This window comes from Chanodichthys erythropterus, chromosome 9 (genome assembly GCF_024489055.1).
Source record: "Chanodichthys erythropterus isolate Z2021 chromosome 9, ASM2448905v1, whole genome shotgun sequence".
NCBI lineage: Eukaryota > Metazoa > Chordata > Actinopteri > Cypriniformes > Xenocyprididae > Chanodichthys > Chanodichthys erythropterus.
The window spans coordinates 3,141,242-3,166,585 of record NC_090229.1 but is presented as its reverse complement, the minus strand read 5'-3'; the positions used below and the strand labels follow the sequence as shown (position 1 = coordinate 3,166,585).

At 28.5% G+C, this 25,344-nt stretch overlaps 1 protein-coding gene across 1 annotated transcript in view; it reads right to left on the bottom strand.

Moving 5' to 3' along the window:
- fbxl17 (F-box and leucine-rich repeat protein 17) overlaps window positions 1–25,344 on the bottom strand; it is a 258,958-nt gene that overhangs the window by 73,987 nt on the left and 159,627 nt on the right. The window contains exon 8 of the mRNA XM_067393445.1: window positions 6,241–6,317. Coding sequence (XP_067249546.1) covers window positions 6,241–6,317 — 77 coding nt within the window. The remainder of the gene's footprint in view (window positions 1–6,240; window positions 6,318–25,344) is intronic.

Here is a 25,344-nt window from a genome sequence, read left to right as displayed (position 1 = left end):
TTTCAAATTTTGTCCCCTTTTCTTGAATTTGGGGGGCATTATTGGTTCATTATGGTGCCATTTTTGCCTCAAGCTTCCATTTCCAATTTCCAACCCCGGCTGGAGATATTAAAATGAGAACACCGCCAAGAACACAGGACGCAAAATCACCCTTCTATTATCCAATTGATCAAGAGCCGTGCAGGAAATCCACCAATCATTCCATTAGCAGCATGACGCGGGAGAACAGGCGTATTTACCGGCCCTCAGAGGAGCGATGGTTCTTGACATCACCCTAAACCGGACCCGCATTAGCCCACGGAGGCCCGCGGTTCCTCCTAAAAGCCCGGATCAGGTGTCCACCATTAATCTTGTTTAAACGCTGGGATATTTCGGCCACATTCCAGGGCATCATTAGTGTTTGGTTTTGATGTTGCGGTCATTCATCACGCATCCGAGGGGTTGTGATTACAGTCACTACGAGTTCTGCTGACGTTAAACAAATGCTGCGCGGAGTTCCGACTGATTCGGCACATTACTACGGCACTTATATGTAATTATCTCAAGTGGGCTGAAATACATTAGTGCCGTATCAGACTTCCTCATGGGAGAATCGCTCAGAACATGCTTTCTGCGCTGTACTGCAATTCAACTATAAATACAGCCTGTGAAAAATACATATGACTGCATAACTGTGCATTATTATTTATAATGCCATGTACTAGGATTTATTTCATGCAACTTATTTTAATGGCGTTCATTGGTAACTATCTTTTTGCATTTACAGTAATGAACTTTTTTGTACAGTACAACATATATAAGTAAATATAAGAGTATTAATCACACAGATAGTGCTGAATTACACTACTTTGATCTACAAGGCAAGATACTATGTTCTGGATTACTGTGTCCATCGGTCTGATTTTAAGGCTTTAAAGTTTGCGGTGAAGAAGTCCTTCAGTCACTTTAACTCACTGCCAAAGAAGATCTGAAGTGACTTTCAGAGAAACATCATTCTGGCCAAAACATGCAGAGATAAAGTGAGGAGGTTCTCAGTGTCCGAGATGACCGCTGGACACTAACATAGTGCCCTAACTAGTGGTCACCTGATCTGTGTTTATTAAAAGTTGATGCTGATACCGATACTTACATTTATGCCTCTGGAAGATGCTTTGATCCAAGGATGAAAGCATTTACTTTCTTTTTTGGAAAAAAAAGTAATACTTTTATTCACTAAAAAATGTATTAAATTGTAAAAGTTACAGTAAAGACATTTTTAATGTTAATAGGGCCCAATGTATTGTGTTAATGTGAACGAATTTTCCATATTTTACACATCGCAATGTGTTGCATTCAGGGTTACAGGAAATGTTTGTGAACTTAATGGACGTCCAAACAGAAAATGACCAGAACCTTCCATTTTCTACTGATTTTTTCAGTGCATGCATGTAAATATTAAACATGTCAATCGATTAAAAACCAATTAACGTATTAATCGCAGTTACTCTCCAAATTAATGTAGAAAGAACTTAAAGACAGTATATTTTAAATATTTGTTTAATGGTGTCTTTTTATGAATGAAGGTCTGTATCACTAATACTAATGTCTCTATGAAATTGATTAAAAAAAACATACATTACTTACAGACATCTTCACATAAACCAATTATAATAAATGTCATATTTACCTGTGGCTTTCCCTGTCTAACAGGTAGAAAATACACAGAAATTGAATGTTAAAAAGTTATCAAACACTTTACAGTCTGCACTGCATAAATTATAAATGAAATATAGATTAATCCTTTTTAAAGCTGCAATTTTCTTTGTTCTTTGATGAACATTAATAACAGACATCACAGCAACTGGTTTATTAGGCTGCTGTCACTTTAAGAGCTGCCGCTGCCAAACTCACAACTCTTTAATTTCATTTCAGATGTTATTTAACTTATTTAAGACAGCTCTTATGAGGATACTCTACAAAACAGGCATTTTGGCATAATTCTGTGCATTATTGTTCATTCAAGTGTGAAAGATAACTCGATATTGGTGTGCATCTTTCTGTGCACCTGAGTCGTGCATTCGTAGAGCGCGTTCTCGTTTGTCTTGTGGCGCTTGAATGGTTTAAAGCATTTGCGTAAGAGTATGAGCATATAATGTAACGCTAGCCAAATTATGAAGAAAAAATGGATGCTGCGTTAATTGTGTTAAAATTGAATGCGTTAAACTGAAAAAAGTTAACACCAATTTTGACAGCACTAGTAAATATGTGTGGGTAATATTTATAATATGCAATATTTATAATTTTTTAAAAAAAATGGCACTATTCATTGCAAAAGGAAGAACTAACCCTGTGAATCAGCCCAATAATCAGACAATGTTATCATAATAATCTCATTATACTCTAGCCAATATCAGCTTAGATTAACATGGCTAATAACTATACTAGTCCATAACTAGTCCTAATCAGCTGATACATCACATGTTAATTTGAGTTTCTAACCAGTCATCAATATGAGCAAAAGTTTCAATTCAGTTTTTTTCCAGAACCTTCACTCTCTCTGTTCTTCCACAAACCTCCAACTTTAAAGTGACTGTGAATGAAATCAAAATGGACAATTCCTATTGTTATGGAATATTGAAGTCACTAGGCCTATTTTAGGAGGGCTTTAGCCCCCCTAAATCTCCACCCAGCCCCCCTAAAAAACTGCAAATTAAATCCGTAATATGTACACCAATTCGTGATCGCCTCAGTCAACTCATATGAAACTGGCGGCAGGCTTCGGCTCATCCCTGTATTTTAGTCTGCGTTATTCAGTGTGTTCTTCAGCGTCAAAAGCAGAGGACAACGTGTGTGCATTTATTGATGCATTTATTATTTTTTCATAAACGCAGTTTATGTAATATGACGTGAGTAAAATTTCATCCACTGTAAAATTTGAAGAAATTCCTTTTATCTAAATGGCATGAGACTTTGTGACTTTTCCTCTACTTCAGTGCAATAAAATTGCTAAAATTTGATATAATATACATTTTACAATAAATACAAAAGCAAAACACTTTAAAAGGGAGTGGATATGATGGCAAATGAACTAATGAGTGGTCCTTTGCAGCCATCTAACGGTTATAGAGGCAATTTCATGTCATTTTCATGTTAAAAGTGTTTGTTTTTCACCAAGTGACAGAAGTCCTCCACTAAATGGCACATTTCCGTGTTATCACCATGAATGAAAAATAATACATGTAGATCTTCTTTAAAGTTAATTTTACTGCACAAATGCAGAGTTAAAAAATAATGTTTAAAACATTAAATGTGTTGAAAAAATATATTAACCAAATATTGCCAATCGAGACAATTACAGTAATAATAAAGTTTGTCTATATTCTTCTATTAAAGAATAATAGTAAATTAAAATGATTAGGAATTAATTCAATATGCAGGGATTGACTTGATAGGTAGTGTAGAACCTATTGTATTGTTCATGCCTACCCAAATATACAAAACAATTATTAAATTATTATGTTTTTTTAAATCATTCCCTCATATTGAAATTGCAGCGTTTATTCATAAATGATTCATCTATGCACATTCTCATTATTGTTTTAATTCATGTTCCTGGTAATCTTGAATCAGAATATCTTCTCCTCCCTCTTGCAGCATCTCTTCTCTTCCCTGATGATGAGGGCGGGGCAACCTGTCACTCACATGAGATCCACCAATAGCAAACCACCACCATCCAATCAATTCCCCACAGACAAAATCAAGCCCCGCCCTACATTTGTTCTTGTTTGCGAAGCCGTTTCAAAAGACAAGCGCGACTTCCATTTCATGCTGGCTTTAAGAACACACTCCTCTTCTGCAAATACTTAAAGTGAACAAAGACACCTTCAATTTAACAAAACAAAGCTTTTCTTCACATCTCCTCTGCTCTAGCTTGTGCACTACTCTAGTTTATCCTTGTCATCATGTACGTCCACCGGTCAGACTGTTTATTGCGTCTCGCTGCTTCCCCCGCTGACCGTAAGTGACACAGCTGCATGTAATGACGTCTAATGCTTCTGACTGGTGGTGATTTTCACCGCGGTGGAGGAGATGTGGTCAGTTTTCGGGCACGAGCTCAACACAAACACACTGCGATTCAGCGCTGCACCGCAAGGGTGTCATTTAAGAGCACCGCTGACCCGAAAATCTACTTCTAAAATCTTTTTCCACTTAAAAACACTGAAGCAAATCTTTGTCGCTCGGCTGCTCTCAGAGGTGGGCGATGGGAGGAGAGCGTTTCTGTCTTTACACTAATAAAAACCAAATGTGTTTTCATTACTCCGAGCAAGAACAAGCACAAGAACGGCTCCTTTTGCTCCGTCATGCAGTTACTTACATCTAACGTTACGATCTGGCAGCACATGTAGCTATTGTTTGCCCGGCGTAATCGCTCAGCTTTGTCCTTCAGTCTCAGCAGGCAGTAATTACCCAGAGCGCCCCGTGATTCGGTGTGTGAACACATGCAGCTGTTCTGGCCTTTGTTTCAAGGGATCAGAGGGTTTATCTGCCATCATTACTGCATTATCTGTAGCGCATACTGCTGGAGCTCAAGGATGGGACTGACAATGAGCATTAATGTGCCTTCAATGGACCGTACGGACAGAAACACTCTCCAATACACAATACAGACATGAACAAATGTGCACACAGAGGGGAACAAAAGCCTGAGAGAACCGAAAGTCTGGGATTTAAAACTGTAAGCCTGGAAATTAAACATTGCTGGACTTTGGAATAAATAAATAAATAAATAAAGTTAATTATATTTATTCACTATTGTTCGATTTAATGAATTAATATATAAAAAAATAAAAGTAAATTAAAAATGAGTAATTTAAATAAATAATTGCAGAATAAAAATACATTCATTTATTTATTTCCTAAAACTTTGCATACTGTCATGGCTAAGCAGCAATATTTTACATTTTATTTATTTATTTTTAATTATTTAAATTTTTATTTGAATGTAATTTATTTGTTTATTGACAAATATGAATAAATATACTGATTTACTTGTTTATATTTATGTAATTAAACAAATGAATTAAATATAAATAAAAATATAAATAATTAAAAATAAATAAAAACTTTGCCATGACAATATGCAAAGCTTTAGGAAATAAACAAATGTAATATTGAATAATTAATATATTTAAATTATAAATAAATATAAACAAATGTATTAAAATAAGTCATTTAAATAAATAAAATATATTAATAAATAAATATGAACAAGTAAATTAATTTATTTATATATATTTATGTAATTAAATAAATCAAATATAAATAAAAATGTAAAAAATACAAATAAATAAATTTTACCATTTAAACGTTACCATGACAATATGCAAAGTTTAAGGAAGTAAATAAATAAATAAATGTAATATTTAATTAATTAATATAAATTATGAATAAATATAAACAAATGCATTAAAAATAAGTAATTTAAATAAATGAATAAATAAATATATTTAATAAATAAATATGAACAAGTAAATTAATATATTTATATATATTTATGTGATTAAACAAATAAATTATTAATAAAAAAGTAAAATAAATAAATAAAAAGTTTGCCATGACTATATGCAAAGATTTAGGAAATAAATAAATACATGTAATATTTAAATAATTAATATATTTAAATTGTAAATAAATATAAACAAATGCATTAAAAATAAGTAATTTAAATAAATACACAATAACTAAATATAGATATTAAATAAATAAATAAATATGAACAAGTAAATTAATATATTTATATATATTTATGTAATTAAACAAATGAAATATAGATATAAATAATAAAAAAAATTAAATGAAATGTTTTTTTTTTTTTTTTAGGAAATAAATAAATAAATGTGAAACTCTTTCAAAGTTTTTGAAAGACAGGCAAAGTTTTTGAATTTATTTTGAAAAAATAAAATAAAATAAAATAAAATAAAATAAATAAAATAAAATAAAATAAAATAAAATAAAATAAAATAAAATAAAATAAAATAAAATAATAAAATAAAATAAAATAAAATAAAATAAAATAAAATAAAATAAAATAATGTGAATAACTGCTGCTTTACCATGACAGTAGTTAGGCCTAAAAGGGAAAACTGACTGAAGGCGACGGGTTGAAGTTAATGTCCGTTCTGCACATGCCGCATGACTTCAAGCTCCTGTAGTCTGAAGTGTTCCCGATTCAGAGAGAAACGAAACGCATCTCAGTCTTACCGTGATCTGTGATCTTGCAGGACACCAGATAAAGCTCCTTCAGACTCCGGCCCTCCTTAGCGATGATCTCCACACATCTGCCAACACACAACAGAGGGGCGGACGGGGTTAAAGGTCAGTCAAGGTCATCTGCACATGCTCCGATCGGCTCATATCAGCGGCTCGTTAATAAAGCAGCAATATTACATCACACTCCGAGTCTGGGAGAACACGGAGAGTGTGGGATTTTTAAAAATGAAAAAACTTGAAATATATAGAAAGTTTTAGAATTTGGATTAAATAAATAAAATAAAACATAAAATAAAATACATGCACATGCTCAGATGGGCTCATACGAGCAGCTCGTTAATAAAAGCAGCTGTAATTCCTTCACCTGAGCGTAATTACATCACACTCTCCTGAAACTTAATGATTAAACGTGACTCGCTGACGGCCCTTTCTTCTCCACTGATCCCATATCTGCACCTCAAAAGCGTTTGGGAAGAAAATTAATAATTTAATTGAATCTACTCTGATTAAAACTAAAAGGGCTTTCACATGGAAAAACCCTCCGTGCCCAAACTGCTAATGCCACGACTTCAAAGACACGCTAACATGGATCCGGCATTGTTCCGGCCTCCGTGCGAGCGCTGGAGAAGAGAACGAGGGATCACAAACGACTGGAGACCTTCAGTGCTCATCTCCTCGTTTATTCTCCAAATCAAATCAATATGAAATTAAATTAAATATATCTCAGTAATGTGAATAAAACAAACTGAACAAAAATAAAACGTAAAAGACTGCTGCCTCACCATGACAGTTTGAAAAATGAAACAAATAAACAAGTAAATAAATAAATAAATAAATAAAATGGAACGATGTGAAAGATTGTTGCTTCACCATGACAGAAGACAGTAGGCAAAGTTTTAGTATTTTTAAATAATTAAATTAAATAAAATATTAGTAATAATTTACAAAATGAAATGTAACATAAAATAAAATAGAATTATGTAAAAGACTGTTGCTTTACCATGACAGCTTCAGTAACCAGTTTAACTAACTAGACAGTAATCATAAATTAAAACATGAACTAAATGTAACATTAAGTAAATTAATATATTTATACTTATTAATTTAATTATATTTATATATATTATTTAATTATAAAGTAAAAAAATAAATATTTTATTTTATTTTATTTAGTAGCAATGCACACTATTCAAATTGTCAATTAGTCAATGCCAAGTTATTTTCACAGATTTTTTTAATAATAATAATAATAAAAAAAAAAAAAAAAAATATTAATATATATATATATATATATATATATATATATATATATATATATATATATATATATATATATATATATATATATATATATATATATATAATATATAAAAATATAAAAGAGAATAACATAAAAGACTGCTTTACTATGACAGTTTCAGGATTTTCAACTAACTAACTAACTAACTAAATAAATGTGGACAGCAGGCAAAGTTTTAGGATTTAAATAAAATAAAAATTAAATAAAATAAATAACAAATATTAAATTAAATTAAATAATAAATTAAAATTAAATAAAATAAGTAAATTAATATATTTATTCTTATTTGTAATTTAATTATATTTATATATATTATTTAAAAAATGTAAAAATAATATAATATAAAAAACAAATATAAATTAATATTTAATAAATATTAATATATTTTATTTAGTATTTTATATTATTTAGTAGCAATGCACACTATTCAAATCAATGCCGAATTATTTTAACTGATTTTTAAATTTTAAAAATAAAATAAAATAAAATAAAATAAACATTTCTTGATAGTTTCAGGATTTTGAACTAACTAACTAACTAACTAAATAAATAAATGTGGACAGCAGGCAAAGGTTTAGGATTTAAATAAAATAAAATAAAAATAAAATAAAATAAAATAGCAAATTTTAAATAAAATAAAATAAAATAAAATAAATGTGGACAGCAGGCAAAGGTTTAGGATTTAAATAAAATAAAAATAAAATAAATAACAAAAATAACAAAAATTAAATAAAATAAGTAAATTAATATATTTATTCTTATTTGTAATTTACTTATATTTATATCAATTATTAAATTTAAAAAACATAAATATAAATTAATATTTAATAAATATCAATATATTTTATTTAGTATTTTATTTTATTTAGTAGCAATGCACAATATTCAAATCAATGCCGAATTATTTTCACTATTTTTTTAAATAATAAAATAAAATAAAATAATAAAATAAAATAAAATAAAATAAAATAATAAAATAAAATAAAATAAAATAAAATAAAATAAAATAAAATAAAATAAAATAAAATAAAATAAAATAATAAATTTCTGGACTTGAAATTTCCAGTTTCAGGATTTTGAACTAACTAACTAAAATAAATAAATGTGGACAGCAGGTAAAGGTTTAGGATTTAAATAAAATAAAATAAATAATAAAATAAAATAATAAATAAGATAAAACACAAAACAAAACAAAACAAACCAAACCAAAACAAAACAAAAACCAAAACAATATAAAATAAAATGACTGCTGTTCCATCAGAGCTGCATCTCTGGAGATGTTCACCATCTAATGCACAGAATCGGTTATCCCCTATCTAATTGAATCTAATTGTGTTTCTACATCTCTATCTGGACGCTTTACCCCAAGAGTGACCTGATCCGGCCCGGAGATAATCACAGCCGGCGCCAGACCGGTCACTTCCGTCCAGCAGAGAGTGGGATCATCTCATGAGTCTGTCACATCTTCAATCCGCTTCACAAATGAGCAGATCCAAACGAGACGCTCCTCGCGAGAGCTTGTTACCACAGCGGGGTCGGGACGAAGATAATTAGGATTGACACGTACAAGCAGCGCAGACACGTTTATGGGCGGCACTGGATGTGATCAGAGGAGCTGATGAGGGAAACACCACTGCTAAAAGTCACATTAACACCGCCGGAGTGATGGAGGCGCTCGAGACGCCGCTGGAGGACTGATCCAATGAGCTTCATTACAGCCAAGAAAGAGAAAAACGAGTTTGATGCGAGAAGAGAAGCTGAAACAGCCCAATACATGAAATTACACAAACGTGAACACGTCCTGAAAGTAATCTAATGGCAGACAGAGCCAAAACGAGCAGTAGGGCACATGATTTGTGAGGTGTGGAGAAATCAATCAATCAATAAATAATGTTTTAAAATACAGTAGCCATTCATGCTGATGTGGTAACAATCATACAAAACATAATTAATATAATTAAATCAACAATTAAATTAATATATTTATTATATTATTTATTTACTATTATAATATTTTATAATATTTATTTACTTATTTGTGTTATATATATATACATACATACATAAATAAAAGTAAATAAATATTTAGATGAATAAATAAAATAGTTAATTATATGAATAAATTTATTTATATTTGTAATTTATTATATATACATGTATATATATAAAATAAATTACAAATATAAATAAATATACAATTATATATATATATATAATTTAAACAAATAAATTAAACAAAAACATTAAAATAAATATTTTAGTTATTTAATTTATCAAATTAAATAATTTAATCAACAAATAAATGAAAGAATTAATATAATAAATCAAATAAATGAATATATTTCTTATACTTATTTTTACATATTTATTTACTTATTTATATTTATTTCTTTTTAATAAATGTATTTATTTTTTATTTATTTGTTTACATATTCACAAACACACATGACAAAAATATAAATATGTAAAAATAAATATTTAATGAATTTATATATATTTAATAAATATATATAATTGAGGTAAATTAATACATTTATATTTTTAATTATATATATATATATATATATATATATATATATATATATATATATATATATATATATATATATATATAAACAAATAAATAAAAAATATATTAATAGAAATTAAAATAAATAAATATTTTATTTATTAGCAATGCACACAAAGTTAATGCCAAGTTATTTTCATTGATTTACACTGTTATTATTTATTTTTTAGAGACAATGATTTTCCAGAAATAAAAACAGTTGTATGTTGGCCTTCCTCAAAGCATCATCATCATCATCAAGACTAAATTTAATTTAAAAAAAAGAAAAAAAAAATTGTATTTGTTTTATCAAGTCATATGTTCCCTTATTTATTTCCATATTATTACATTTATTATTTATTTATTTCTGGGCCTCCACACGTATGATTTGAGAGCATGTAACCGATGGAAATGCAGCTTTTATCTCACCGTAGGTCTGAAATAACCATCATTATAAGCGTACGCTCTCGTCTTCCTCACCTCACTCATCCTCACTAATTCCCCTCGCTGTGTCGGTGCGGCGGCCATGACTCAAGGCTGTGATGCCCAATAAAGGGACATTAAAGTGGTTACCATGACGATAAAGACACTCCACACACAGCCAATTAGGTTGAGAGCAGTGGCGGGCGAACGAGAGACAGACAGACAGAGAGAGAGAGAGAGAGAGAGAGAGAGAGAGAGTTCATCTACCCACAACAATCAGGCCAGAGCGGCCGCACACGCTGATGATGAGGACACACCTTCATCATTACTGTGTTTACTTTAATCAGACACACTGATTGTTGACTGACATGTTGGATTTCACTCTGTTCGACACACGGACTCTGATTCTGATTAACAAAAGATGATCTCATTTATATTTGTATCAAAACAACGTGACGATTCAACATCTGCATTCACACGTTACTGTATTCGCTCTCCATCACGTCTGAAAGAGCAGATACCCAGATCAATCATCTATATTTAATATTTAAACTAATATTTAAACTATTTGCATTGCGTCTGACCTGTTTTGTGTATTTCGGTCGCTTCTGTTGCTTTCAATCTTGTTAAATTAAGAATAAAATATCTTGCTGCACTTTTTTCCTCCATTCAAACAAACATCATCATAACCTGACAGACGTTGACAGCTCTAACATTAATTAATTATTCAATTAAATAAATAAACAAATAAAATTAAAGTCATAAATATAATATAAATGATAATATATTACACGTATTAAAAAATACGTTTTAATCATATACATATATATATATATACATATATTTTTTGTAATATTTAATTTATAATAATTATTATTTATTTGTTTAATTGAAAAAATATAAATTAATAATTAAATAAGTGAATAAAAATAATTATTTACTTGTTTATTATATTTTTTATTTATTTATAATATAACTGTTTATTTATATTTAGTTTTATAAAATTAAATAAACAAATATGATTAAAAATAATAAAATAAAATAAATCAATTTATTTGTTTAATCATATTCATTCATTTATTTGTTGATTCAATTATATTTATTTATTTATTTATTTATTTGAATGTTTGTTTGGTGCATGAATATCAGATTCATATCAGCATGAATCACAATTATTTTTATTTTTATTTAATTTTTATATATCAATTTATTAATTAATTAAATAAATATAATTAAATAAAAAATATAACTGAATAATTATTTTCAATTATTTATAATATATTTAGTTATATTTAGTAATTTAATGTTTAATGTATTTAATTATGTTAATTCATTTGTTTTTTTATTCATTATAATTATTTATTTGCATGTTTGTTTGGTGCCACATCAGTATGAATGGCAATTATTTTTATTTTTTATTTAATTTTAAACATTATTTACTTGTTTAATTAAATAAATATAAATAAATAATTAAATAAATATATTTATTTACTAGTTTCTATTATTTTCAACTATTTTATAATTATTTATTATTTTATATTTTATAATTATTATAATTTATTATTTTATAATTATTATAATTATTTATAATATATTAGTTTATTTATATTAAGTTACTTTTTAATTTATTTGTTTGATTAAATATACATATATAAATACATATAAGTAAACAAACAAACAACTAAATATTTACTTATTTGTTTAATTATGATCATTCATGTATTAATTTATTCAATTATATTTTATTTATTTATATGTTAGTTTGGTGCCATATCAGCATGAATGGCTATTTTAACAGCAAGATTAAAGTATTTTAAAACAAACAGCAAATTCTTCTTACAACATTACAATAAAAACTACATCTTTTCAATTTGACATTTGCTAAAAATCCCTGGTGAGTCTCAGCTGATTCACCTGAATGTCAGTCAGTCCTGAACTTAGTGAACAGAAGCGCATTAAACACACGCAGTGTGAACGTCCCTCCAACCTGAAACTGATTCGCAGTTCAGGAGGATCAGGAGGAGAGGAGAGGAGACGGAGACGGAGCGAGACCACAGGGGTCGTGGTGTTGTGTGTCTCTGTCACCGGAGAGACAATAATGAAGCCGTCCGGTGTCAGAACACAGAAAAACATCAGATGTGTGCCGACGCCCCTTGACACCTGACATGCTACGCCACCAATCAGAGCGCTGGACAGATGTCCGGTGCAGTGACCTCATCAGTCAGCGTGAGACGCAGGACAGACGCTCAAGGACACGGAGTCTCCGTCTGTCTGTCTGACTGTAAAGACAGGACTCAAATCTGCATCTCAGACATCAGTGTTTGCATTTCATTGACCCGATCCTACATAACGACCCACAAACTAATCAAGCGCTTCACACACGTTGTTCAGTCTGTATTCTGAGACTGATGTTAGTGGATCCTGGTTTAAAGGGCCGGTACAACTATTTTTCCTGCTCAGAATCCTTCTCTTCTGTTCAAAAACAGGGTCAGATATATTACGGGGTGAACTATATACATCGTAATATTTATTATTACTAATTATTATTAATAATAACAATGATATATATATATATATATATATATATATATATATATATATATATATATATATATATATATATATATAATTAAATTAACAATTGTATTATTGTAATTTAATAATATATAATTTATTTTTTATTAGGGCTGTCAAACGATTAATCGCATACAAAATAAAAGTTTGAGTTTGCATAATATATGTGTGAGTGATGTGTGTAAATAATAAGTATATATAAATACACACAAATTAATGTATATATTTAAGAGAATTATGTTATTTATGTACAAAAAAAATGTATTTATATATATTATAAATTATATAAAAATATAATTAAATACATGTACTTGTAAATATTTCTCAAATATATACATGGATGTGTTTGTATTTATATATACATAATAATTACACACAGAACACCCACATATATAGGCAAACTTAAACTTTTATTTTGTATGCAATTAATCGTGATTAATCGTTTGACAGCCCTATATATAATGTATATAAATTATATATGTATATGCAATTTTATAAAAAATAGGGCTGTCAAACGATTAATCATGATTAATTGCATACAAAATAAAAGTTTGAGTTACTAATATAATTAAAAATAATTAAAAAACAAACATATGTCAATATAATTAAATAAAAAACATATGTGTGTGTGTGTATGTGTATATATATATATATATATATATATATATATATATATATATATATATATATATATATATATATATATATATATATATATGAAGAGTTCATTTGCAAAAACCGATAAACGCCATTTTTAAAAAAAAATGAACTAAGTGCTGTGCATTATTCTCCATATATAGCACGTTCTGTACCCTAAATCCATTTTGTCAGAAGAGCCGGTTTTGCCCACTTTCAGGCATCGCAAGTTCACGTTTTACAGCAGAAGCCGACAAGCGCCCTTGTTTGTGTACAGACAGAAACCGATAAGTCCGTTTTAGCGAATCAGCGCGCAGTATTCAGGTCAGGTGACAAGGCTTCTAGTCACTTCAAAAAGACGCGCTAGCTGAGGGAAGTTTTATCAAAGCTCACTGAAAGTGATCGAGGATTTATGATTTCGACTCCTGTAATTCCTTGTACACCATACACGACTTACATGCTGAAAAATTGGTTGTCCTTTTGCTTGTGTGTGTGTGTGCGCGCGAGCGTGCACGTGCGTGTGTGGATGAGTGCGTGTGTGTGTGTGTGTGTTTGAGAGAGAGAGCGTGCGTGTGTGAGTGTCTGTGTGTGCCGATCTGTCTGTGTGTATATATATATATATACATACAATATGTACATATATTTTTATATAATATTGTACAAGTAAATAAAACAGATTTATACATCAAATTAAATTATACAAAATATAATATTGAAATATTATATATAACATTGATATATATACATATATATATATATATATATATATATATATAAACATACACCCATACATAACATTTTATATTTATTTATATTTTATATACACATTATTGTATATCTGTATTTTATTTTTATATTTCTTTATATTTTTATATTTTATTTTTATAATACATCTTTAGAATATATATATATATATGTTTATATATGTGTTATATTTCATTTGAAGAAGTTTTCCACTTGTTTTCCACTCACTAAACTTATTTTAGATTCTCTAACAGAGGCGTTTAGCAGTGTGACCTCTGTAAATGAACGTACAAATGAAACTGTGTTCTCGAGCACATAATGTAGAAATATTTCTAAACGGATGCTAATAAATGAGCTGAACGGCTGTGAAAGCATCTTCTGAATGTGGCTCACATGGAGTAAAACACTGTAACATTCAAACGCAGCAGGAGCGACGCTGCCATCAGTGTTTAATAAGACATTAGTGTGTCGCTCCTCACATCTTCACAGAGACCACGACGACAATGAGAGCCGCATATAAAGACCTGATTTATCACAAAAGAGCCAGACAGATGAGTCTAACCAACAGACGGGTCAAGAGAAAAGAGGAATTCACGAGAAAAACAGAGTTAAAGACACAAGCTCAAGGCCGCGCTTCCTCCATTCAACACAAACTACCTGAAGCGCTTTCACAACAAAACACATGAAATCTTTTCCTGACAGACAGAAGGATAAAACAAACCCAAATGAAACACAGCGCTCAAGGTCTGGAAAGGGAGAAGACAAAGAGCGAATAGAAATATACGACTGGAGCCTTAATGAAATGGAGGGGCGGAACAGAGAAAGCTCGTTTTTTCTTCCACCGAGCGCTTTACAAAATTATTCTCGCTGTAAATTTCTTTTTATAAGTCCTAATAAAGCCTTATTTACATGAATGGAAATGTTGTGCTTGTCAAATGTTTTTTGTCTTTGACTCTTGTACATTGTTCACACATAAATTGTGGATTTTTAGAGAGTTTTCATCACAAAGAGAACAAAAAGATGAGCAGACTGCATTCATGAAATATTCTAGATTTCAACGATCTTTTGGGATAAAATCAACAAGAACAAATATTCTAAAAATTCCTTAATACCAAACACTGTAATAATAAATATTATCAGCAATATACAGGTATTATGTGTGTGTGTGTGTGTGTGTGTGTGTGTGTGTGTGTGTGTGTGTGTGTGTGTGTGTGTGTGTGTGTGTGTATATATATATTTGTCTTGTACTCATATTATTAAAATGATTAAATAATTAAAAATATTAAAATATTATTAAAATCAAATGTTTTGTCTGTTAATATCATTTAATGGACCTGAGCTACAATCAAAAAATGTAAGCCTTTTTTCAAGATTTATGCATTTCAATTAATACTAAAATTTCATCAAATTGAATTGAATAATCCTTACATATTTTCATTGAATAATTCTTCCATATTTTAATTGAATAAATGAATAATCCTTACTTATTTTAATTGAATAATTGAATAATCTGTACATATTTTCATTGAATAATCTGTACTTATTTTAATTGAATAATTGAATAATCTGTACATATTTTATTGAATAATCGAATAATCTGTACATATTTCCATTGAATAATTCTTACATATTTTAATTGAATAATTTTTATATATTTTAATTGAATAATTGAGTAATCTGTACATATTTTCATTTAATTCTTACATATTTTAATGGAATAAATTAATAATTGAATAATCCTTACATATTTTCACTGACTAATTGATTAAACCTTACATATTTTCATTGAATAATCCTTACATATTTTAATTGAATAATCCTTACATATTTTCATTGAATAATCCGTACATATTTTCATTGAATAATCCGTACATATTTTCATTGAATAATTGAATAATCCTTACACATTTTCACTAAATAATTGAATAATCCGTACATATTTTCACTGAATAACTGAATAATCCTTACATATTTTCATTGAATAATCCTTACATATTTTCACTGAATAATTGAATAATCCTTACATATTTTCATTGAATAATCCTTACATATTTTCACAGAATAATTGAATAATCCGTACATATTTTCACTGAATAACTGAATAATCCTTACATATTTTCATTGAATAATCCTTACATATTTTCACTGAATAATTGAATAATCCTTACATATTTTCATTGAATAATCCTTACATATTTTCACTGAATAATTGAATAATCCGTACATATTTTCACTGAATAACTGAATAATCCTTACATATTTTCATTGAATAATCCTTACATATTTTCACTGAATAATTGAATAATCCATACATATTTTCATTGAATAATTGAAGAATCCTTACATATTTTCACTGAATAATTGAATAATCCATACATATTTTCACTGAATAATTGAATAATCCTTACATATTTTCACTGAATAACTGAATAATCCTTACATATTTTCACTGAATAATTGAATAATCCTTACATATTTTCACTGAATAATTGAATAATCCTTACATATTTTCACTGAATAATTGAATAATCCATACACATTTTCACTGAATAATTGAATAATCCTTACATATTTTCACTGAATAATTGAATAATCCTTACATATTTTCACTGAATAATTGAATAATCCTTACATATCTTCACTGAATAATTGAATAATCCTTACATATCTTCACTGAATAATCCTTACATATTTTCACTGAATAATTGAATAATCGTACATATTTTCACTGAATAATTGAATAATCCTTACATATCTTCACTGAATAATTGAATAATCCTTACATATCTTCACTGAATAATCCTTACATATCTTCACTGAATAATTGAATAATCCTTACATATCTTCACTGAATAATCCTTACATATCTTCACTGAATAATTGAATCATCCTTACATATCTTCACTGAATATTCCTTACATATTTTCACTGAATAATTGAATAATCCTTACATATTTTCACTGAATAATTGAATAATCCATACATATTTTCAATGAATAATTGAATAATCCTTACATATTTTCACTGAATAATTGAATAATCCATACATATTTTCACTGAATAATTGAATAATCCTTACATATCTTCACTGAATAATCCTTACATATTTTCACTAAATAATTGAATAATCCTTACATATCTTCACTGAATAATTGAATAATCCTTACATATCTTCACTGAATAATCCTTACATATCTTCACTGAATAATTGAATAATCCTTACATATCTTCACTGAATAATCCTTACATATTTTCACTGAATAATTGAATAATCCTTACATATTTCCACTGAATAATTGAATAATCCTTACATATCTTCACTGAATAATCCTTACATATTTTCACTGAATAATTGAATAATCCTTACATATCTTCACTGAATAATCCTTACATATTTTCACTGAATAATTGAATAATCCGTACATATTTTCACTGAATAATTGAATAATCCGTACATATTTTCACTGAATAACTGAATAATCCTTACATATTTTCATTGAATAATCCTTACATATTTTCACTGAATAATTGAATAATCCATACATATTTTCATTGAATAATTGAAGAATCCTTACATATTTTCACTGAATAATTGAATAATCCATACATATTTTCACTGAATAATTGAATAATCCTTACATATTTTCACTGAATAACTGAATAATCCTTACATATTTTCACTGAATAATTGAATAATCCTTACATATTTTCACTGAATAATTGAATAATCCTTACATATTTTCACTGAATAATTGAATAATCCATTCACATTTTCACTGAATAATTGAATAATCCTTACATATTTTCACTGAATAATTGAATAATCCTTACATATTTTCACTGAATAATTGAATAATCCTTACATATCTTCACTGAATAATTGAATAATCCTTACATATCTTCACTCAATAATCCTTACATATTTTCACTGAATAATTGAATAATCCGTACATATTTTCACTGAATAATTGAATAATCCTTACATATCTTCACTGAATAATTGAATAATCCTTACATATCTTCACTGAATAATCCTTACATATCTTCACTGAATAATTGAATAATCCTTACATATTTCCACTGAATAACTGAATAATCCTTACATATCTTCACTGAATATTCCTTACATATTTTCACTGAATAATTGAATAATCCTTACATATTTTCACTGAATAATTGAATAATCCATACATATTTTCAATGAATAATTGAATAATCCTTACATATTTTCACTGAATAATTGAATAATCCATACATATTTTCAATGAATAATTGAATAATCCTTACATATTTTCACTGAATAATTGAATAATCCATACATATTTTCACTGAATAATTGAATAATCCTTACATATCTTCACTGAATAATCCTTACATATTTTCACTAAATAATTGAATAATCCTTACATATCTTCACTGAATAATTGAATAATCCTTACATATCTTCACTGAATAATCCTTACATATCTTCACTGAATAATTGAATAATCCTTACATATCTTCACTGAATAATCCTTACATATTTTCACTGAATAATTGAATAATCCTTACATATTTTCACTGAATAATTGAATAATCCTTACATATCTTCACTGAATAATCCTTACATATTTTCACTGAATAATTGAATAATCCTTACATATCTTCACTGAATAATTGAATAATCCGTACATATTTTCACTGAATAATTGAATAATCCTTACATATTTTCATTGAATAAACCTTAAATATTTTCACTGAATAATCCTTACATATTTTCACTGAATAATTGAATAATCCTTACATATTTTCACTGAATAATTGAATAATCCTTACATATCTTCACTGAATAATTGAATAATCCGTACATATTTTCACTGAATAATTGAATAATCCGTACATATTTTCACTGAATAATTGAATAATCCGTACATATTTTCACTGAATAATTGAATAATCCTTACATATTTTCATTGAATTGAATAAACCTTAAATATTTTCACTGAATAATCCGTACATATTTTCACTGAATAATTGAATAATCCTTACATATTTTCACTGAATAATTGAATAATCCTTACATATCTTCACTGAATAATCCTTACATATTTTCACTGAATAATTGAATAATCCATACATATTTTCACTGAATAATTGAATAATCCTTACATATCTTCACTGAATAATCCTTACATATTTTCACTAAATAATTGAATAATCCTTACATATCTTCACTGAATAATTGAATAATCCTTACATATCTTCACTGAATAATCCTTACATATCTTCACTGAATAATTGAATAATCCTTACATATCTTCACTGAATAATCCTTACATATTTTCACTGAATAATTGAATAATCCGTACATATTTTCACTGAATAATTGAATAATCCGTACATATTTTCACTGAATAATTGAATAATCCTTACATATCTTCACTGAATAATTGAATAATCCTTACATATCTTCACTGAATAATCCTTACATATCTTCACTGAATAATTGAATAATCCTTACATATCTTCACTGAATAATCCTTACATATCTTCACTGAATAATTGAATAATCCTTACATATCTTCACTGAATAATTGAATAATCCTTACATATCTTCACTGAATAATCCTTACATATCTTCACTGAATAATTGAATAATCCTTACATATCTTCACTGAATAATCCTTACATATTTTCACTGAATAATTGAATAATCCGTACATATTTTCACTGAATAATTGAATAATCCGTACATATTTTCACTGAATAATTGAATAATCCTTACATATCTTCACTGAATAATTGAATAATCCTTACATATCTTCACTGAATAATCCTTACATATCTTCACTGAATAATTGAATAATCCTTACATATCTTCACTGAATAATTGAATAATCCTTACATATTTTCACTGAATAATTGAATAATCCTTACATATCTTCACTGAATAATTGAATAATCCGTACATATTTTCACTGAATAATTGAATAATCCGTACATATTTTCACTGAATAATTGAATAAACCTTAAATATTTTCACTGAATAATCCGTACATATTTTCACTGAATAATTGAATAATCCGTACATATTTTCACTGAATAATTGAATAATCCGTACATATTTTCACTGAATAATTGAATAATCCTTACATATCTTCACTGAATAATTGAATAATCCTTACATATCTTCACTGAATAATCCTTACATATCTTCACTGAATAATTGAATAATCCTTACATATCTTCACTGAATAATCCTTACATATCTTCACTGAATAATTGAATAATCCTTACATATCTTCACTGAATAATTGAATAATCCTTACATATCTTCACTGAATAATCCTTACATATCTTCACTGAATAATTGAATAATCCTTACATATCTTCACTGAATAATCCTTACATATTTTCACTGAATAATTGAATAATCCGTACATATTTTCACTGAATAATTGAATAATCCGTACATATTTTCACTGAATAATTGAATAATCCTTACATATCTTCACTGAATAATTGAATAATCCTTACATATCTTCACTGAATAATCCTTACATATCTTCACTGAATAATTGAATAATCCTTACATATCTTCACTGAATAATCCTTACATATCTTCACTGAATAATTGAATAATCCTTACATATCTTCACTGAATATTCCTTACATATTTTCACTGAATAATTGAATAATCCTTACATATTTTCACTGAATAATTGAATAATCCATACATATTTTCAATGAATAATTGAATAATCCTTACATATTTTCACTGAATAATTGAATAATCCATATATATTTTCACTGAATAATTGAATAATCCTTACATATCTTCACTGAATAATCCTTACATATTTTCACTAAATAATTGAATAATCCTTACATATCTTCACTGAATAATTGAATAATCCTTACATATCTTCACTGAATAATCCTTACATATCTTCACTGAATAATTGAATAATCCTTACATATCTTCACTGAATAATCCTTATATATTTTCACTGAATAATTGAATAATCCGTACATATTTTCACTGAATAATTGAATAATCCGTACATATTTTCACTGAATAATTGAATAATCCGTACATATTTTCACTGAATAATTGAATAATCCTTACATATCTTCACTGAATAATCCTTACATATTTTCACTGAATAATTGAATAATCCTTACATATCTTCACTGAATAATCCTTACATATTTTCACTGAATAATTGAATAATCCGTACATATTTTCACTGAATAATTGAATAATCCGTACATATTTTCACTGAATAATTGAATAATCCGTACATATTTTCACTGAATAATTGAATAATCCTTACATATTTTCATTGAATAAACCTTAAATATTTTCATTGAATAATCCTTACATATTTCCACTGAATAACTGAATAATCCTTACATATTTTATTTGAATAATTGAATAATCCATAATTCTTACATATTTTACTTGAATAATTGAATAATCCATAATTCTTACATATTTTAATTGAATAATCCTTACATATTTTTACATAAAGATTATTCAATTCAATTCGATGGAATTTTACTATTATTTGAAATGTGTAAATCTTAAAAAGAGGCTTCATTTTTTTAGTGTAACATGAACTAACAATGAAGCAACAATAACAAAGATTAATAACAATATAGAAAATGTATTGCAACAACATTAACAAACATGAGCATCAACTAACAATAACTGCATTACCTTAGTGTAAAGTGTTACCAAAATATTCTATAATGCACCAACAGCGGATGAAATGTTTTGTTATAGTGAATATTCCTCTCATATAATGTTCTTGTAAATAATCAGTGTTTCATTTAATTCTCCTGGCCGTGAAAAACAAGCCGCTCTTCAGATGATAAACAGCTCATTCATATCAAGTTAACAAACTTTATGGAACAAGGCTGTCTTTGTGCATTAAGCTCCGGAGCGGATCTGATGCTTCCCAAATGAGCCATCATGCCGGGTCTGTTTGTTTCTGTGATCCAATTAAAAGTGAAGGCCACGTTTGATTGACTTCACCAACTTCCACAACAGCACTCGCGCTCCTAATACAGGCTCAACTTGACGTTGTTTACGGTAATACGAGGCAGGAATAACTCCCTCCGGACGTCGCACTTCAGGTGGACTCATTTGAGGCCATTACATCCCGGCCGAACCCAACCAACCAACATCCAAAGCCCTCAATGCTGTGATGTGATCTATTGTTAATTGCCACGCACTTTGATTAGCCGCGTTTATTTTAATGAGCGCCGTACGGAGAGCGGGATATTAGCAGAGGCTAAATTGAAGCATGTTCATTAAACTAATGGATATGAAGAGCTGGGAAAAAGGAGGTGAAATATAGAAGAGAATGAAGCAAAAGCTTTGGCGTGGCAAGTAATTTCCAGATACCTTGACAGAGCGCAGGTTCTTCAATTATACGGCCTGCTTTTAATTACACAAAATATGCCTCAGATGTCGGGCCACGATAAAAATTAACATCCGCCCGTTCAACTACATGCTCTCCGAAACAAATTAGAGTTCATTACCGTCGCTATTTCAATAGAATGCAACATAAATCAACAGGTAACTGATAAATTCATTTTTTTTCTCCCCAGTATATGAGCAGTTATTCGTTCACGTTCACCTTCCTCCCTCACAAACCTTGGCTTTCTCATCAGGAAATGATGCACTGATTGAAACTCTTGAAATCTATAAATTTCCTCCATCTCTGCTGGTCAGTTAACCGGGACGCTGTCTGAGCTTACACATGTACTGAAGGACCACATCATACTGTGCTTGATTTAAGCGTCCACAATAATAACAGATCATGCAAACGGCACAGCGCAGCATTTTACTCTTGCCAAATGCCAAAAAAATGCACTGAAACAGATTTATCCAGTTAAATCCTGAGCAGACTGACCGCAACCCGTCAAAATAAAAGTTCGAAGTATAACTTAACAGAAACATATTACTGTTGTACAGTAAAATTTAGATAATTTATTAAAATAAATAACAGTAACAATAAATTATTAAAATATATTTTTAAACCATAATCTCAGTGTTTCTTCTATGTTTTAATTTTAACAGTAAAGCTCTGTTGTGCAGCACATTGTTTGACAAAAAACTTTAATTTCATGATTAAAAGATAAATTAAATGGTATGCGTTCATTTGATTGCCAGAAAAATGTAAACACACAACAGAACTTCTGAAAAAAAATTCATAAAAATATATTTTTTAATTAATAAATATTGTTGTTTTTAAGAATTCAATTAATTAGACATGCTTTTTGATTATTAAAATTGAATTAAACCATTAAAATGGAATCCAGAAAACAGAATTTAGTAAAAATAAAATTTGAGGGGGAAAGAATAAAACGTTTATCATAGGGCCCTAAAAAAATGTATTTTTTTTGTTAAACTTTTATTAAATTGTTGGTAAATTGGACAAGATTCATTATTTCAATTAATTAGACATGCTTTTTGATTACTAAACTTTAATTTAACCATTAAAATGGAGTAAAAAAATAAAAAATAAACAGAAAAAAACGGAATCCAGAAAAATTAAAATGGAAAAAATTAAACACTTTATATTTTTTAAATCACCATGAAATCAGTGCAACAAAAACTATCTTGACATACAAAGTAGGAATGATATTAATAATAGGGCTGGGTATTGACACAATTTACACAATTCGATTCGATTACTACTCACATGATTTTGATTCGATCCGATTCCGATTTTGATTAAATTCGATTCGATTATTTTGGATGTAGTATTTCAGTTTCAGCACATGGCAAATTTTCTAGAGGAAAAAAATGCTGTAAGCTACACATGGGAGTCAGCTGGTGCTACTGTAATAATATTTAAGGTTAAATTAACTTATTTATATACAAACACTTAAATTACACTCAATGATGTTATTATAAATAAAGTTCAGAATTACATAATCATATTTCTACTCCAATTAGTTTTTTTGAAATATAAACATTTAAATCGCGTCTGATTTATTCAAACATGCATTAAATATTGAAGAACATTAAAGATTATAATGAATATGTAACGGTGCATAGCTATATTTATCTTTCTAGAGTTCACTTTTCTAGCTGACTAATGAGTTTATGGTCACTGAATGTGTTTTTCTGAGGTAAATGTGACGTCACGTGACACTGAAGCTGTTTTATTGAGGTTGAAGCACTGATTGAGCGATTACACGAGACATGATACGGATTTCAGTAAGTTGTACTGTATATTTTAACATACCTTCAGATGTTCATGTTTATTTCGCTGTAACTGGTATTAAAGCGGAGGAGAGGATGATCACATGCTTCTGAGGCGCTAAAGCGATCCGTCACGCCACATTAAACAGCGCCAAAACGCTATTTATTTTCTGAATCTCATAATAAGATGGACGTCATTTGAAATCTGAGACTTTGCTTCATATCAAAAGTAACAGATTATTGTGATTTATTGGATGGGAGGAGCTACATATTCTGCTCATTCATCAACTGAAAACAGACTCGATATCGGTTCATAAAAATGAGAATCGATATTTTATTTTACCCAGCCCTAATTAATAATACTCAAAAAGATGCATTAAAACGTTTGATGTTTTTTTCAGTGTTGGTGACTTTACGAACTGGATTTGAAGAGAGCGTCATCTGTTTGTCAGGCTTGTATTTCTGCTCTGAGAATATCAGTAATGAATAAAAATGGCTTCAGTTACTGGACTTGTTCAAGTCATTTAGGAAGCAGCAGCTCATAAAGGACTTTTAATCCAATGTTCCCTGAAAAAGAGTATCCTGAGAGCCAATAAAGACACACTGAGAGGACATTTAGACCCACGAGACACGCAGACATCAGGGTTTCTGTACGACACACGTCTGCCG